The sequence below is a fragment of the Macaca fascicularis genome, chromosome 7 (genome assembly GCF_037993035.2).
Source record: "Macaca fascicularis isolate 582-1 chromosome 7, T2T-MFA8v1.1".
NCBI classification, from domain to species: Eukaryota; Metazoa; Chordata; class Mammalia; order Primates; family Cercopithecidae; genus Macaca; species Macaca fascicularis.
The window spans coordinates 50,253,145-50,270,161 of NC_088381.1; the positions used below are offsets into that span (position 1 = coordinate 50,253,145).

Sequence of the window (17,017 nt, forward strand, 5' to 3'; positions counted from 1 at the left end):
CCCCTACTTTGCAAGGCTGCTTGTGAATTAAACTAGCTAACAAAGTGCTCTCTGCACACCCATCACAGATGCAAGGGTGGGGTCATTATTATTAAGCTCCTTCACTTCCCAGTTGCTAAGGGCTGCACTTTTTTGTCCCTCCCACATTCCTATGTTGAATTCCTAGCCCTCGATGTGATGGCATTTGGAGCTGAGGTCTTCGGAAGGTCATCAGGTCATGAAGTTAGCACCCTCATGAGTGGGATGAGTGCCCTTATAAAGAGACCAGAGATGACCTCTCTTTGTCCTGTGAGGGCACAGGGAGAAGGCAGCCGTCTACAAGTCAAAAAAAAAAGGCCTCACCAGAAGCCCCCGTGCTGGCACTCTCAACCCAGACTTCCAGCCTCCAGAGCTGTGGGAAGCAGTGTTTGTTATTTCAGTCCCCCAGCCTCTGGTGTTTATGTTTTCACAGCCTGAGCTGACTGAGACACCAGCCTTCAGAACCCAGCCCTCTGCCACAGACAGGAAAGCTGTGCAGGAGGCCAAGGGCGCTGCAGGCAGAGACGGGGGCCCATGGGGGCAGAACGGCAGCCTCCCCAAGGCACATGGCCTAGTGCTGAGCTGGGGTAATGAGGCAGGCCTGCCCCAGGGTTGGAGAGTCCAGGACAAGGTGCAAATCAAGTTCCACAATCCACAGATTTGGATAAAGTCGTAAGTCAAGCCAACAAAGGAAAATATATTCTGTTCTCCTACCTTGACAGAAGGCACCATCATAACGCCCTGGAGGGTCAGGCTTGAAATGAGAGCTCTTAGAAAACCACTCCAGAGCACAGCCCACCTCCCTTCTCTTCCCTGACTGTGCCCCCCAGCAGGGGACCCTGGCCCACAGCCAAGCCACATCCATGCCACTCCTGTGAACAGTCACTTGTAAGTGGGTCAAGGGGTGGGCATAGAGGCAGGATGGTCCCCTCAGGACACAGCCTAGGAAGGGCCCTGCACAGGCCCTGGCAGCAAGCTTAGAGGTGTCTGTGCCAGGAAGGCTGGGTACTCAAGTGTGGTCAAAAAAGAGCTGCAAAGAGCCCCCAGACTCCTCACTGTGAGAAGAGGAGCCCTCCGGAGTGTGGGCCTTTCTTCCCTTCTTTCCTGGCAGTACCCTCAGGGAGACCCAAATGTCTATACCATGTCCCCTGGAAATCAGCCTGTGTCAGTGCCCAAGAAAGCCCTCTCCCTATGGGGCAGGGAGGAAAGTCTTGCCCTTGCCTGCCCAGAGCTCACAGTCTGGCTGGAGAAGGAAGCCACGCCCAGGAAAGGGACTTGGGAACATGTATATAGAAACCCAGCAACAGAGCAAGGCAAGCAGGGCACAATGGGGAGGTCAGTAGAGAGGCTGGTTCAGGCTCTGAGCAGCCCAGATGTTGCTGTGGGGCTGGACAGCACAGCTGGTAGCAGAGCCCACAGCCACAAGCATGCCGTTCTCCTCCCACCCCTGGCTTGTCAGGGCAGCAGGAATTCTGCTGAAAGTCTCTTTAGTTGCGGAGGGTATCAAAGTCTAGGGCATCTCTGGAAGCACCCTGAGTAGGGTCTCCCTGGCTAAAGGGCTCCCCAGGATGCAACTGTGTTGCCCCCATCACAAGGGGCTGTGGAGGTCGGCAATGCTCCTCCTCTGCCGGAGGCAACCTTCCCTGTGCTCCTCTTTCAAGCCCTGGGATACCCCAGTTCCTTGCTTCTGTCATGCCTGAGACACACAGGTGGACTCTAAGAGTAACACAAATTGGCTCATATGTCCAGCTGTCTCGGTCTATCTCCACATGACACATCCAAAACCTGTTTCCATCTCACAACTGGTGCCGCTGTTCGTGAGGCTGAGCAACAAAAACCCACCAGCCAGCTGTGAGTGAGTCTCTCACCCCTCCCCACATCCCATCCACCAGCAATCCAGGTGGTTTTGGCTCTACTGCCAAAGTGGACATCTCAAAGCCATTTACTTCCCTCCAATCCCAATATGACCCCAATCTAAACACCCCCAAGATGACGGCCCCCATCTCTTGATGAGGCTCCCCACCCCTCCAAGCCATTCTCCACCAAGCAGCTAGAAAGACCTCTTGGAGACATAAATCAGAACATGTCACCCTCTTACCATAAACCTTCCAATGACTTCCCACTGCACCCGTGAATACACTCCAACTGCCGACTGTGGCCCTCAGCATCCTGGCTCCCAACTACCAGCCTCCCCGACTCTGCCCAAGGCCATCTCTGGCCACAGAGGTGTCCTTGAACGCCCCAGGCCAGTTCACGCTTGCCCCAGGCCCTCAGTACTGGGCTTGCTCTTCCATCTGCCTGCGTGCTGCCTCCAGCTCCTTCTTGTCATCCTGTCTTGGCTCAAAAGCCACTTCCATGGAAAGGAAGGACACTGGATCTCTGTGTGTGACACAGCCAAGGGCCCTCCCTTCCCTTTGTCACCGTGACTCTTCGCCCTGATATATTTTCTTCTTCCCGGAGTTCTCACCATGTGAAATGACAGTCACTGACTTGCATGCTGCTGCTTGAGGCAGGGCTCTTCTCTATTTCTCACTTCTGTGTTCCTCCATGCTTAGCACAAACAGGCATCAAACATGTCCGCTGATTGCCTGAATAAATGTGGGTACATCTAAATGAATGAGTGGGTACCATATGGGAGCTCAGGGAAGTCTCCAGGCATGGCTAGAAAGAGTCCCAGACTGTCACAGGCCACAGTAACTGCTCCTTTGGACAGATCATGCTGGGCCTTAAAGACAGAGCATCGAGGGTGGCACGTTTTCCTTCAATGACTTCCTTTCCTTCTGTATTACCTTTTTCTTTTCATTACTCCTTTTCTTCTAAGATCAGGTCCTTGTCTAATTTTGCCTTTATTGTGATCTCAGCAATGAACATGGCACAGAGCATGTGGTAAGGTTTCAGGAACTGAGAAGGGCTTCACGATGAAGGTGAAGGCGATGGTGACAGAGAATGATGGTGGTCAGCAGGGCTCCTGCTAGTGTAGACGGTGGAAGAACAAAAAGGTACCCGCTGTGGGCAGATGCAGCCCACAGGGAACCTGCCCTTGTCCCTGTGGGAATAACCAAGGTGCCTTCTCCTGCAGGGGACACAGACTTCCACGTCCTACTGAGAGCATGGTGGTGGTGAAGCCTGGGACTGCGGTGAGGAGCAGTGTGGGCACTGGGGCGGTGGGTGCAGGTGAGAGGGCTGGAGAGCCTTGTTTCAGATGGCTTTTAGACACCACAAAGCTGAAGCACCAACAATGCACAGTCTGAGCCGCCTGGGAAGAGCTGGTGGGGGCAAATCCATTCAGGTTAGGGGGTAGCCTAGATTTGAGGACACTCACCTCACCTGTACCACTCTCCAGCACCCAGGACGTGGTTGCTGAGAACAAGGCTGGACGTTGCTGGGAGAGGCTGCTAAACACTGGTGTGTCCCCGCTGTTGGCTGGGGCCACAGGCCACCTGAGAGTCAGTTGCACCAGGCAAATATTTGCCTTGCTCTTTATATTTCATTAGAACTCCCTCTTACGATGTTGGTTCTGACTGCAGGGGTTGAGCACCTTCATTTCCAGGCCACTGCAAGCCTTGCCAGTCAGGTGGTCCAGGCAGCTCACTCTGCCACACATGGAACTTGGGGAAGCCCTCCTCTCACACTTTCTGCAGTTTCTCACCTGCAGTGCAAGGACAGAGCCACACATCTTTCACCCTGGGTGGAAACTGCCTTTTCCACCCCGAGCCTCAGTTTCCTCATCTGTGGAATGGGTCAGTAATTGCCAGCTCTCAGGGCTATCACAGGGGTCAGGTGAGATCATAGCCACCACTGGCACATGGTAGGCACTCAGGACATGTTGGTTCCTTTCCTTCCCTCTCTTTCCCAGCCCTCCAAACAAAGAGCTGATTTCTCAGTTCCGAGGGGAGACCAGAAATGAGAGGTCAGGCTGCTCTGTTTCCACCAAGGCCTCTTCCTGGGGCCTGATTGAATCCCCTCCTCTGGATTCGCTTTCTCCTCATGGAAGAACAATTTCCACCTGTGTCTCAAGAACAAGTGTCTGCATTGAAGACAACAACCCCAGGCCTGGCAGAACAGGCTGCTGCATATGCATCCCGGGTACAGCCTGAAGGCAGCTGCACTGAGGGTCATGCCAGGTCCCTTCCTGGGTGCAGGAGACAGGGCCAGTACCCACGCCCCAGGACCTCTCCTCATGTCATCACTTCTCACAGATGCCAAGCACCTGATTCTGAGATGAGGCAACCAAGGCCCACAGGACAAGGGGACTCATCAGAGGCCACACAGCAGCCCCAGCTGGCCTCCTGCCTCCAGCCCCTCTTTGGCCACTTCAGGTTGCTGAGGAAGAGGAGAGGCTTCTGGGATGGGTCACTGGAGTGCTGGGCCTTGCAGGGTAACATCCAAAGAGGGGTAACCGTGGTTTCTAACAATAGCCTCCATGCCTGGAATAAGCTCACACCTTGGAGGGGGGAGGGAAGAGGCGTGGCTGGAGAGGCTCAGGAGGGAGTCTGCTGACCCAGATCACCCAGGATGGAGGCAAGAGGCTGACGTCCTCCAAGATGGCGGTCCATACCTGCCCTAGACCACTCCACTCACGCTGACTCGCAAGACTGCCTGACTGCCACCAACACTTATGAGATCTCCTGGGCGCCTGTTCTGGGCCCGGCTGGGGGAGGCAGTTGAAGCCTGGGGTCAGAGGTCTAGCTTCTTGCAGCTTCACCAGGCAGCCTGGGGCAAGCTTTCCCCAGTCTGTGGGAGGCAAGCTCCCCAGCCCCACCGCAGGGATCCTCCTTCGCATCCTGTGAGCTACAACAAGGTCTTCAGGATCAGCTAACATGAATCTTGCCAAGGCAGATAGGAGCTGGGGACTGGGCCCCAGGGAGCCACGGCTTCAGAGAACATCAGCATGTACCTGACAAGTGGGGAAACTGAGGCCCAAAGGAGGAAAGAGATTCATAGACGGACTTGAAAAAGGAGATTAGGCCAGGGTTTTCTGTGCTAAATACGCCTCTCCTCAGCTCTCACACGGACCTAGGGCTTCAAATGGTCTTTCTGCTGCTGCCTCTGGGCCAAGCGGAGGTGGGAGATGCCCCTGGGCTGGAGTGGCCGGCTATGGTCCTGGAGACAGGGTTCCTGGGGCCAGCTGGGAAACTCCAGTCCAATCTCAGGGGTCCAGTGAGAGCCCTAGGCTGGGCGGTGTGCCTGGCAGAAACTAGCTCAAAGCAATTTTCTCCCCAGCTGGTAGGAGAAAGGTTTGTGTGTGGAAGGTTGAGAGTCATCCATCTGGCCTCCTGGGATCTCCTTCCTGCACATGAGATGGGGCGGCATGTCTAGTTCAGAGGCCTGACCCAAGGTGTCCTGGGGCCTCTTCCTCCCCCAGAGAAAGGCCAGGACCACACCTGATCAGTTCTGGGTGCCCAAGAGGGTGGCTAGGCCAGGGTGGCAGTGGGGACAGGAGCCCTGGGCCTGACCTCCCAGGATGCATAATGTGGGGACGTGAAAGACAAGCTTAGCTCCAACCCAGGACTCATCCTGTCCAGCCTCTGGCATCTCTGCCAACTCCTACAAAAGACCACAGCCCCCAGGCCCTGGAGGAGTAAGGTTGGCCCCTGGGAGGCTGAGGCCTGGAGACACAAATGGATGCCAGTGGAGGGAAGGAGCTGGCTTGTCTCTGCTTTTCCTGGCAGTCTAGCTGTGGGTCCAAGACATGCAGAAGGTTGGGGGTTTCTCAGGGTCTGAGGGAGCCAACCTGTCCTACATTTCCACCTGGGATGGAAACCAGGAGATAAGTGTGTCAGGGCATAAGGGGAAACACGCCTCCATCCTTCCTTCACAGTCCCTCAGCGTGGACCCAGCCGCCACCCTCCAGAGTCACTGTCCCCTCTTAGCCCTCAGCTCAGACCATCTGCCACATCTCTGCACATCTCTGTCCCACAGGCACCTCCAACTCGACCTGTTGCACAGATCTCCTCCCCTGCCGCTGCCCTCTCACTCTCTGCTAGTGGTCATCCTAGTCCTTTGATCCCAGCCCCCACCCAGGACAGCACAGGTGGGTGCCCGGCAAGCACTTGCAGGACTGAATGAAGTCCAGTCCCCCATGGAGGCACCCCAGCCATGAAAGGAAACAATCATAGAATCAAAGTCATTCTCTTTCCATCTGAGAAAGCGGGAAGTGCATGGAACCGGGAGACAGGAGGCCTAGGCCAAAAGCCCTACCACTGGGGCGGCTGGCCTTTCGGATCTTCAGTTTCCTCACTTGACATATGAGGATCATAAATCTTGCCCTGTTTCTCTTGCCAGCTAGGTGTGAGGAACCAAAGAAATGTTACTAAGACAACTTGGTGGGGAGGGAGGTGTGTGTGTATATGTGTGTGTGTGTGTGTGTGTGTGTGTGTATATATATATCATAAATATACAGGCGCCCACCACCACACCCAGCTAATTTTTTTGTATTTTTAGTAGAGACACAGTTTCACCATGTCGGCCAGGTTGGTTTTGAACTCCTGGCCTCAAGCAATCTACCCATCTTGGCCTCCAAAAGTGCTAGGATTATAGGCGTGAGCCACCACGCCTGGCCAGGAGCGACACATATTAAACAGTTCTTCTGCAGCAGGCTTCATGCTAAGGCTTTATAAACATCAGGTACAACTTACACCCATTTTGCAGATAAAGAGACTGAGGCACAGAGAGGCAAAGTGGACCCAAAGCTACATGCTAGGCAGCGTGGAGCCAGATTTTAACTTGGGTCTTAAATGTGCCATTCCACTACACCGGGGTGGGACAGCCCACACTATGTGCTGGGGGCCAAGAGAGCTAGCTGGATTCTGCCCCAGTTCTACCAGAGGTCTAACTGCATGACGTTGGGAGAGTCACGGCCCCTATCTGTCAGCATCAGTAATGCAAATTTGCCAAGCCAAAGAGAATTTCTGCCATGGAGCGATGCTGCCAAACTGGTACACACACTTCTCCCATGGCACATGTGTTCATGACGCCTCTGACCTGAATCTGCCCGTGCCTCTACCATCAGCCACAGGGGCTGCCAGCCGAGGCCCAGGCTGCTGTTGGGGGTGAGGGTGGGGGGCTTCATGTCCTGAGCATGGGAACTTCTGCCCAGGCAAGCAGGGGTCCTGGAGGCTGGGAAGTCAGCCACACGGCACAGGGATGGAGCGGGAAATGGCCCTCCATGGAAGCTTGTTCCACCCACAGACTGCCCAGCCCCAACGTGGGCTATCTCACAGAGAGTGGGCCCTCCAGGCCGGCCTGCCTGCCACTGCTGCCAAGTCATGTAACCTGGGTGGGTGGCAGACACAGACCGAAGCACTTGGCAAGGTCAGCTGCTCTTCCTCCCAGCAAAGCCCTTAGCTCCTCTGCTGCAGACGACTGCTTCAGCCCATGGATGAGTGAAGTTTGTTCAGAACGGAGTTGGCCCGCCCAGTTCTTTTTCAATGTTTTATTTTCCTCCTGTAGCCAGTGTTCACAGCCCCTAGGATCCCTTTACAGTATCTGAACACAAGACTCTAGCCTGCCTGCGTGATTTCACTCTCTACAGCCAGTGGCCGCACCTTTTGTCAGAGGCCTGCCCGGGCTGCTGGAAACTGCTTTGGCTGCAAGTGCTGAGGGCTAGCAGTGCCTTGAACCAGTGACTGACAGGTAAGGGGATATAAACATTCCAACTCCCTTGCCCTGACTGGGACAGCTCCAAGGTGTGGCGCACACTATCCTCGGATCCCACAGGGCTGAGGCAAACAGCCCTCCACAGAACACCCTCCAATGTCCAACTACTGCTTGGCTTTCTGCATTTCCCTGTCCCTCTCCCCCACCCCCTTACCAGATTTTCCTGGGAATGCATCCCAAAAACATCACTTTCATGCAAATCTTTGTCTCAGGGTCTGCTCAGGAAGAACCCAAACTAAGATAGTTGCCAACAAAATTTGTACAAAAATCCAGATTTCCGTTTCTCATAATGCTGTAGAACTAGCAACCCTGGGCCCATTCCCACTTGAACAAAATTTAGCTGTAGCTGCATAGAGGCCATCCAATATAGACGGAGATGTTCTCTAGTTCTTCTCATCCACCACACTGTCTACTGTTCCCCAACTGGCCCTTTTCACCCCATCCCTTTTCCCTGCCTGTCCCCAACAAGCTTATGGATTTACAAACCCTACAACATAACGCAGTGGTTAATAATGTGGGCTCTGGAGGTGATCGGCTTAAGTTCACATTCCAGGTTCACAAATTACTAATCATGCAACCTTGTATAAGTCACTTAATCTTTCTGTCTCTCTGTTTCTTCATGTGAAAAATGAGTATATACATGTACCTATATGGTTCCCTCTATAGCTGTTACAGACTTCACTGAGATACTGCATGTAAAGTATCCAGCACATAAGAAGTCAAGAAATTACTAGTATTTATCCTCTTAGAGCAGGTGTGCCTGCCACAATCTGACAGCCCATGTTCAATTATCTGAGGTTCCCTGCCAGTTCCTCACTCCCTCTGTGGGGAGTGGCCTTTCCCCCAAGAGGTTTGCACTGACCACTCACCTCTTCCCACTGGTGAATATACCGAATGAGGCGGGAGAGGCGTAACAAGCGTAAGAGGCTGAGGATCTTCGTGAAGCGGACGATGCGCAGGGCCCGGGCAGTCTTGTAGACCTCCGAGTCGATGCGTGTCTCCACAATGAGGAAGATGTAGTCCACGGGGATGGAGGAAATGAAATCTACCATGAACCAGCTTTTCAGGTACTTCATTTTAATCCGCTGTGGGTCCAGGATGATCTCTGTGTTGTCCTCCACCACGATCCCTGTGCGGAAGTTGAGGACCAAGTCGATGAGGAAGAATGTGTCTGACACCACATTGAAGACAATCCAGGGTGTGGTGTTCTCATCCTTGAAGAAGGTGATGCCCACAGGAATGATGATCAGGTTTCCCACCATCAGCAGCAGCATGGTCAGGTCCCAGTAAAATCTGCCCAGAGACACAGGGGTCAGTCGCCAGGAGGATAGAGAGGACAAGTTACAGACTAAGGGAGGAAGATCTGAGGGACAGCATCTGGGAGAGAGAAGTCTTGGCAGGTTCTGAGACAGGAAGATAGGCACATAGGTACCAGGGCAAGATGTGAAGACTGGCACAGGGAATGACACAGCAAGAGGCTCTTCACTCACTAAGGATACCCTCCGTGCTGCCCTTCTGTGAGTTCCCACAACCCCCAACAACAAGCTTCCTCCTCCCATCCCCACCCCATAGTGAGAGTCAGGCTGAAATGCAAATCAGTGACACTCAGAGAGAAGCAAGAGGCTGTTTCAGCAAAAGGAGCAGCTCACCCCACACCACCCCAGGCTCAGGCGAGGCTGCCCCATCCTCCCTGAGGGTCAGCTGTGGCTTGAGACAGGCTGTCAGGGAGACATTCCACAGACCATGACCAAAGAGCAGGGGAGGTGCAGACACAACTCAGGCGCCTGGGAGGCAGGAGGCCCAGGCTCCAGCCCCAGCTTTGTCATCAACATGTTGTGTGACATCCAATAGGGCTTCCCTACTCTGGGCCTCAGTTTCCTCACTGTGTAATGAATCCTATCATTCTGATCTGGCCCTCTCCCACACTGGTTCTCTGGCATCTCCCTCTAGTCCACTCCCCTATAATCAGAAAATGTCTGACCATCTCCTTCCCTCAGAGGTTTGCATCCTAACGTGGGGGTGTGGAGGGGGAGAGATAGCTTCAAAACAAGAATTAATGGGGGGATTTCAGGCACTAGTGAGGTACCACTCAATGTGATAGAAAGAGACCAGCCCAGGGCCTCCAGAATCATTTCTCCTAAGGCCTCAGGCACCTGCAAGTCGTTCGTAGAGGGAGCCTCAGGGCAAAGCCTCAGAGAAGTTGAGCAGCATGAAGAGGAGGCACAATGCCAACTCACAGGTCTGCGCTGGGTTTCTCCCAACTCATCAAGCAGGGGGCCTTCTGGAGTGTGAAACAACACAGGTGGCCAAGACCCCAATCCAGAAGGCATGGCCAGTTGTTCCCAGGGACCCTGCCCAAGTACCAGCCATACCAGGGCTGGCCCCAAGACCAAAAACTTGCACTGCAGAGCTGTCTCCCTCTGCTATTAATTTAGACGTTTACACAATAACAGATAAAGGTATTAAGTCACGCAGAAATAAGCATGTCTTCTCCCAGGAGAAATAACTTTCCTACCATCTTTGATTCTTTACTGCAGGGAAGCCGGGAGGAAGGAAGTGGGAAAGAAAGCGATAAGCTTTCCTGGAGTCTTCAGAGGGTCTCACTGTAAACCAAAGTGCCCCTGCCTGCAGAGTTCCAGGTTGCAAAGAAATTACTTCCGAGCAAATTGTTCGTTTGTTTGCCAGACTCAAAATGGGGCTGTGAGTCAAGGAGAGGGTAGGACCTGTCTCGCTGAAGGTGGGTGAGATGGCTGTCCTACATCACGCTGCGTGGCGAAGGGCAGTTTCCAGAGAGTCAGCTTTCTGCAGCTCCTTTGAAAGCCAAGCTCTCCACCGCCTCAAGACAGGGCGGGCCTTATGGGGGATAAGGCTGGATGCCAAGAGGCCAACTTCAGCTTCTCTCTATCCCATGACCCACCACTCCCTCCTGTGGCCCCAGTACCCGTATGCCAGCTGAGAGAACCCAACTAAGGCCTGAGGACCCACCCTCAGCTTCACACTTCACTACAAAGAATACAGCACATCTGCTAATGAGTCATGGGCCCCAGGAGAATGGTTTCAGCACCTATGGGGTGCCCTAGAGCCATGCATGCTCTACCCAGCCACATGGAGCTCACTCAAAGACAGCTGTGTACACTCATTAGATGCCACATGCAGGTATCCCCATTCACATGCACAGTGCACAAACACCCCTCTATACACTCTGCTGTCATCCCTCTTCATTTAATCTCTTGGGAAAAACAAAAGAAAACAAATTTTTTTAACTGTGCATAGAAAGGCCACTGAGGGCCATGTGGCCCTCTGTACATAAAGCTAATAATACACCCAGGCTAGAGGAGTTTCTAAAATTAACAGAGCGGATGCAAGGCGGCTGGGAATGCTGACTTGGGCGGGCCTGCCACTCCAACGGGTTTCTACACTCTCCCCAGCTCTAGTTCCCTCAATTACAGTCCAAATTTGAGACAGTAATTAACAGGAGAATGTTTGCATTTAGTGGTCTTCATAAAACCAAATTGCATAAGGCAAAAACACCCATTTCCTCACACTCTGACTAATGGTTTCAATCTTGAGCTTCCAGATGCTCAGGGATATTTCCAGCCCTCGATCTGGGCTGGGGTCGGGATCCTGGATCATTCTTTCCCACAAACCACTACCCTGGAACATCAGAGAGCTGCTGGACAGTATAATATGGTGGGAGGAGGGATGGGCCCTGGAGTCAGCCAACCTGGGTTCGATTCCTACTCCATGGTTTACTAGCAAGTCACCTTACCATGCCACACCTCCGTTTTCTTATCTGCTCAATGAGGATAACCACAGTACCTGACTAGCAGCACTGTCATAAGGAGGAAATCAACTGATTTCTGTCAAATGCTCTGACCTATGCCCAGCTATGTTATGAAATGAGTACATAAATCATTCAAATCAATAAATTTGCAGGAAAGAGGTAAGAGGTAGGAAGATCAAATCTCCCAGAGAAGAGCCAGAGCAAAACATCTGCTAGGAGTGGGATCACAGAGGAGCCTGTAATAGACCCAGGAGAGCCAGTAGCAAGAGGCAAGGGCTTGCCTTTGAGGCCATATGCACATATATACATGCATGCACATGTGCCCCCAGCAATCAGATGACAGACCTATTTGCCTCAGCACACAGATGCCCTCACCTCTAGAGACTCATGGTCTGGTCAGAGCACAAGGCTTGGATAGAAGGCAATTGGGCAATGGTGTAAGAAACCATCCATATGAGCCCAGGTATCCATAAAAATGCTATCCCAGTGGCCTAGAAGGGTGAGGCCAGGAAAGTGCTTCTGGAGGAGGCGAGAGGGGTTGGGTTTTGGGAGCTGCCCTTGGCTTCCTGGACTACCTTTCCTTACTCCTTGCCAGATGCTTGCACAGATCTCCGAAAGCCAGGCCCTGCCAGAACCAGATATGACATTCAGCACCACGGACAGCGCCCAGCACACCTGCCAGCCCGCGTTCAGTGGGCTTAGCCAGGGTAACCCGGCAACAGCTTCTGTACTGCATCCTCAGCTTGCTGGCCCCTCTTCACTTCCAATCCTGCTGGTCAGAAGCATCGCAAGTGATTCCTTAATATCTCTGGGCATTTTTATTGGGGTCTCCTTGGTGACTGAAAAGTCTTTATTCATAAAGACTCCAAAACACTTCACATGTATAGAGCACTTACTTTGGTTTTCCATGCATTACTTCATTTATCCCTCACACCAGCACTGTGGCTGCTGTTATTTTACAGATGATGATCTTGAGGCTCAGAGAGAAGTGTCTGCCCTAGACTACACAGCTCGTGAGAGACAGACGCAAGACTAGGAGAAGTCTCTGGGACTGCAGAGTTTGAGTTCTTGGGGTTGTGGGTACCCTAGAGGGATGTGGGAGGCAGACACGCCTTTCTGACACTTTTGCATCACAGTGGAAAGTCAGCCTACCACAGCAGTGCGGCCCCTGCCCCAGAGACAAAACAGAAGAGAAGACTGCAAAGAGGATTTGGGAGACCCATGCTCCTGATGCTAGGGCTGTCTGAAGTAGAGGAAGTAGCATGCCTCTCAAGTGCTAAAGGCACCTTGGCCATCAGCATTCACTCAGTCATGGTTGCACATGTCCTACAGAAGGGAAAACGAAGGGCTCACAAAGGAAGGAAGAGTAACATTTCCAAAGCCTCAAGCTGGATGCCCAATGCTCCCTTATCACCTGGCCACCCCTAGAATCACTCATGAATAAATCTCACAATCTAGGGTGTGAATCCATGGTGGTCGGTGTCACGCCCTGACAAGGAAGCACGGGGCAGTCAGGCTAAGATATCCTGGAGTTGGCACATGCCTGAATTCGGGGCCCAAGTCTCTCCAAATCCAGAGGACCCTCCTCCAGCCCAGTGCCCTTTAAGTTGACAGGAGTCCTGGCCAGCAAGACACCAACTGGGCTCTGGAAGCCCCAGCAGCCCCAGGCTCCCAGACCTGTCTTATCTCCTTACTTCCTACCTGGACCAATGGGTCCACCCAGGCAGGCAGCCTATAGGCTGACACTGGAGGGGCAGGTCCCATATGCAGAAAGAATGGGGGATAGCAAAAAGTCAAGCAGCCCATTACACCGATATCTGGAAATTTCATGTTTTGGTGTGAGAGGAAGTTCATAGCCTAAGGGAGCTGAGGAAGACACGAGGAGGTGACTGACCCTGAACTCGGGACCTCAAGGACTAGACTAAGGGCCCTGTCCTTCCCTGGAGGCCAAAGAGGATGGGAAGGGTGACAGAATGAAAGTAGGAAAAGTGGAGGTCCCAGCTGGGGATGACCTCCTTCAACCTCTTCTTGTCCACACACACCCATGCTTGCCTTTGAGGCCACATGCACATATATACATGCATGCACATGTGCACATGCACAGACATGAACATGTATACACACATGCACACCCACATGCAATACCATGAATACATTTTTTGTAAACACACTCTTGTCTTTTGCCCTCCTACATGCATCCATTTTTACACATGCATACTTTCTTGCATACATTTTGGCACAAATGATATCCATTGGGAATCCTGTCAGCTGGAAGAAGAATGTCACTGTTTCGTCATTAAAATATTTTCCACCTTTCAAGCTAGCTCTTCAACTCTGACCACTGAAGCCTCTGCACAGCCTGAGTCTTGGTTTTAGCTCTCCTAAAACACCATGGGCTCCTGGAGGACAGGGGCCTTGTCTCAGACACCCATGTCCCTGCAGTGCTGACTGTAGCCCGTGGGTCTCCATGCTTTCTCCCAGGTGAACAGCACACTCAGTGCCGTATCTCTTACCCTCTCCAACTTTACAGACAGCTCCCACTCAGTGCCACTCCTAGCACCAGACCTGCATTCCCACCTGCCTGCAAAATGCATCCACCCAGAGGGCCTGCTGTCTCCTACAGCCAACGACTCCAGAGCTGAACTCAGCATCCTCCTCCTCAAAGCTGAATGACAGTCTGCATTTCAATAATCCAGGCCCAAAACTTCCCAGCCATCCCTTACTGCTGCCTCTTACCTCCCACCCACCCCTACAGCAACACCCCCAGCAGTTACCATGTCTAGTCAAGCTGCTTCCATGATGGCTTCTGCATCTGTCTCTCACCTGGACTCTTGCCCCCACCTCCTTCCTGGTCTCCAGCCTCCATTCTCTTTGTCTCCAACTCATATGCCCTCTGGGTTATCTTTCCCGTTCCCTTGGTTTTCCAGACCCAGCAAAGATCCTGATACTGAACACAGTGAGAATGGAGGATGAGGGCAGTCAATACTTTTTGGGCACTTACCATTTGCCAGGCACTAATCTGAGTACCTTATCTGGATTACTTTATTTAATTCTCATTAATAAAAAGCCCTGTAAGGTAGATACTATAATCATGCCCATTTTACAGATGAAGAGACTGAGGTACACGGAGTTGAGAGATTTGGTATATATTGTGGGCCAAGTGTTCAAACCCAAAGAGTCTGACTCCAGAGGCCTACTTTCTAACCACTCCACAGAAACATCATTCTGGCTGGTGGTATTTTATTACTCCCAAACTCTGCGCCTCCTCAAGCTCCTCGTCTCCCTCCCAGCTCTCTCTCCTGTGCTCTCTTCCATGACACCTGCATCCTTAACTTCTTCACTCCCAGACCCCACTGCCTCCCCGCTTAAGTGAACCCTAGTTGTGTCCTCAGGATACCACTCCCCCAAATCCCTCATACCTCAGGGTCAGGGGTGAGTCAGCACCCTCCCCTCTCCCTACTGCCTATGGTAGAAATGTCTACAAGATCTTTTGGGTATCCTTGTCACTTGCTGGCCATCCTTCCAGCATCCATCTGCCATCCTCAAGGACTTTGGCAATGCTGGCACCTGCTTCACAACCTTCCGTTCCACTCCAAATCCTGCCATTGTCCTGGGTGACTTCTACTTCGTATCATTGACCCAGTCAACACCCTGGCCTCTTGGTAGCTTGCCACCCTGACTAACAATCCCACCTCAATGGTCTATTCCAAAGCGCACCCTTGACCACGTCACCACCTCCAGGTACTGCATCTCTGCAGTCCTCTTGTACGACCTGCCCTCCTTTCCTGCCAGCTCTTCTATTCAGTTGCGCTGCACCTGTTTTTCAGAGTACTGGGAATATCCAGTCTGCTGACTCCTCTGATCCTCCCATCAGAACCCTCGCACGTCCTCCCAACCACCGTCCACCCCAGACACAATGGTCCAGCTCATTTGCCTCTCTAAAACCAATGCCTTTAACTCCCATGCCCCTCTTCCTGGCACTGTCATGAAATCCCAGCCCCAGGCAAGGATCAGCATCAACCCTTTTCATGTTCACATGGGGGCTGTGTAAAGAATCCCACAACCTCAGACCAGTCCTACTAAACAGCCAAGTTTCTTAGCTCCTCGTGCCTCAATGCCCTCATCATAGCCTCATTCACAGCCCTCACCTCCCTCCCCTGATCCTTACAGGAGAACCTAGTAAACTTTCCTGCCCATTCCCCACAGCTGCTATTTCAAATTATTTCCTGTCTCTTCAAAGCTCTGAAACCACCACTTTTTCTCTCAGAGTCAGCAGATAATACCACTTTCTACGTCACACAGAGAAAAGAAAAGCCTCCAGAGTGCCCCTTTCCTCTTTCTGCCACCTTGCAGCATCTCCCCCATCCCATCTCCTCCTCCCAGCCACAAGGGAATCAGCGGCTCTTCTACCTGCCCTCTTGATACCATCCCTATTTTCCTCCCCAGGGACCTTAATCTACAGAAGGTTCCCTCTCATCTATCTCTTCCATCTCTCCCTCTCCAATGATCCTTTCCCATCAGCTTTTCCTTCTAAGCTCTCTAAACTTAAAAAAAAATCCCTCCCTGAACCCCTGCTGTCTTATCTCTTCCCAGGCTCCTTGAAGGAGGTGTCACTGTCCCCACACTCCCGCTTTCATGCGCCTCACCCAGCGCTCCTCTCCACTCCACTTGATTTTAGCCAAAGGCCAAGAAGCGATGCTGCTCTCCACTCCTCAGCACGTCACCAATATGTACCCTGCTGCTAAATCCAATGGTCACTTTCCAGTCCATTTCCTCCCCGGCCTTTAGCATTGTCTGGCCCTGTAGACCATTCTGCCCTGCAGACAGTCTCCTCCTTGGCTTCCAAGGTGGCCTACTCCACTGGCTTTTCTCTCTTCTCACTGCCTCTCCTTTCCCTTCCCTTGAACAGCCCCCTTTCCCTCAGCATGACCTTTCCATGTTTTTGCTCCTTGGGGCCCTCATCTCTTCCCGCTCTATGCACTCTTTCCAGGTGACTTCACCGACTCCCATGGCCTTGTTATTCTGCTGCCTTGTAAACCATACCCCTCTCTTGAACTCTACACCCATGCGTCCACTTGCTGACTACGTGTCTACAACTGGATGTCCCATGGGAACCTCACCCTTGCCATATTCAGACAGAGCTTCATAGCTTCCTCCACACTCTTGTGCTTCCAGAAAATGGTACCACCAGGCATCCATAAGTATATCCTAGAAACCTCAGAGTTATCCTCAACTCTTCTATCTCCCTTGCCTTCCAACACTTCATCACGTTGGATCCAATGTGTCCCATCAACCCACCATGGGGACTACTCCAACAGCTTCCCAGGGGAGCTCCTGGCCGGTCGAGGACCTCACATGCCTCAGGGTCAGGGCTGGGGCCAGCACCCTCCTCCAATCCACTCTCCACACTTTGCCAAGCCCCAAATCCTTCTGCGCTTCCCACCACCTCCCAAGTGAAATTCAGATTCCTCACTGTCATCCCCAAGACCTTTCCTGGCCTGGACTCTGCCTCCTTCTCCTGCCTTCATGCTCCCCATTCCTCTCCTTGCACACTCT

The 17,017-nt window shown here is 52.6% G+C and overlaps 1 protein-coding gene and 1 long non-coding RNA gene across 2 annotated transcripts in view; one reads left to right on the plus strand and one right to left on the minus strand.

Moving 5' to 3' along the window:
- HCN4 (hyperpolarization activated cyclic nucleotide gated potassium channel 4) overlaps positions 1–17,017 on the minus strand; it is a 49,173-nt gene that overhangs the window by 14,742 nt on the left and 17,414 nt on the right. The window contains exon 2 of the mRNA XM_045395706.3: positions 8,547–8,970. Within this exon, the coding sequence (XP_045251641.1) occupies positions 8,547–8,970 (424 nt within the window). The remainder of the gene's footprint in view (positions 1–8,546; positions 8,971–17,017) is intronic.
- Positions 535–10,343, plus strand: LOC135971841 (uncharacterized). Its single transcript, XR_010588140.1, has 6 exons — positions 535–605; positions 741–906; positions 6,304–6,356; positions 7,471–7,653; positions 8,432–8,744; positions 10,215–10,343. It is a non-coding gene; the product is annotated as an uncharacterized lncRNA (long non-coding RNA).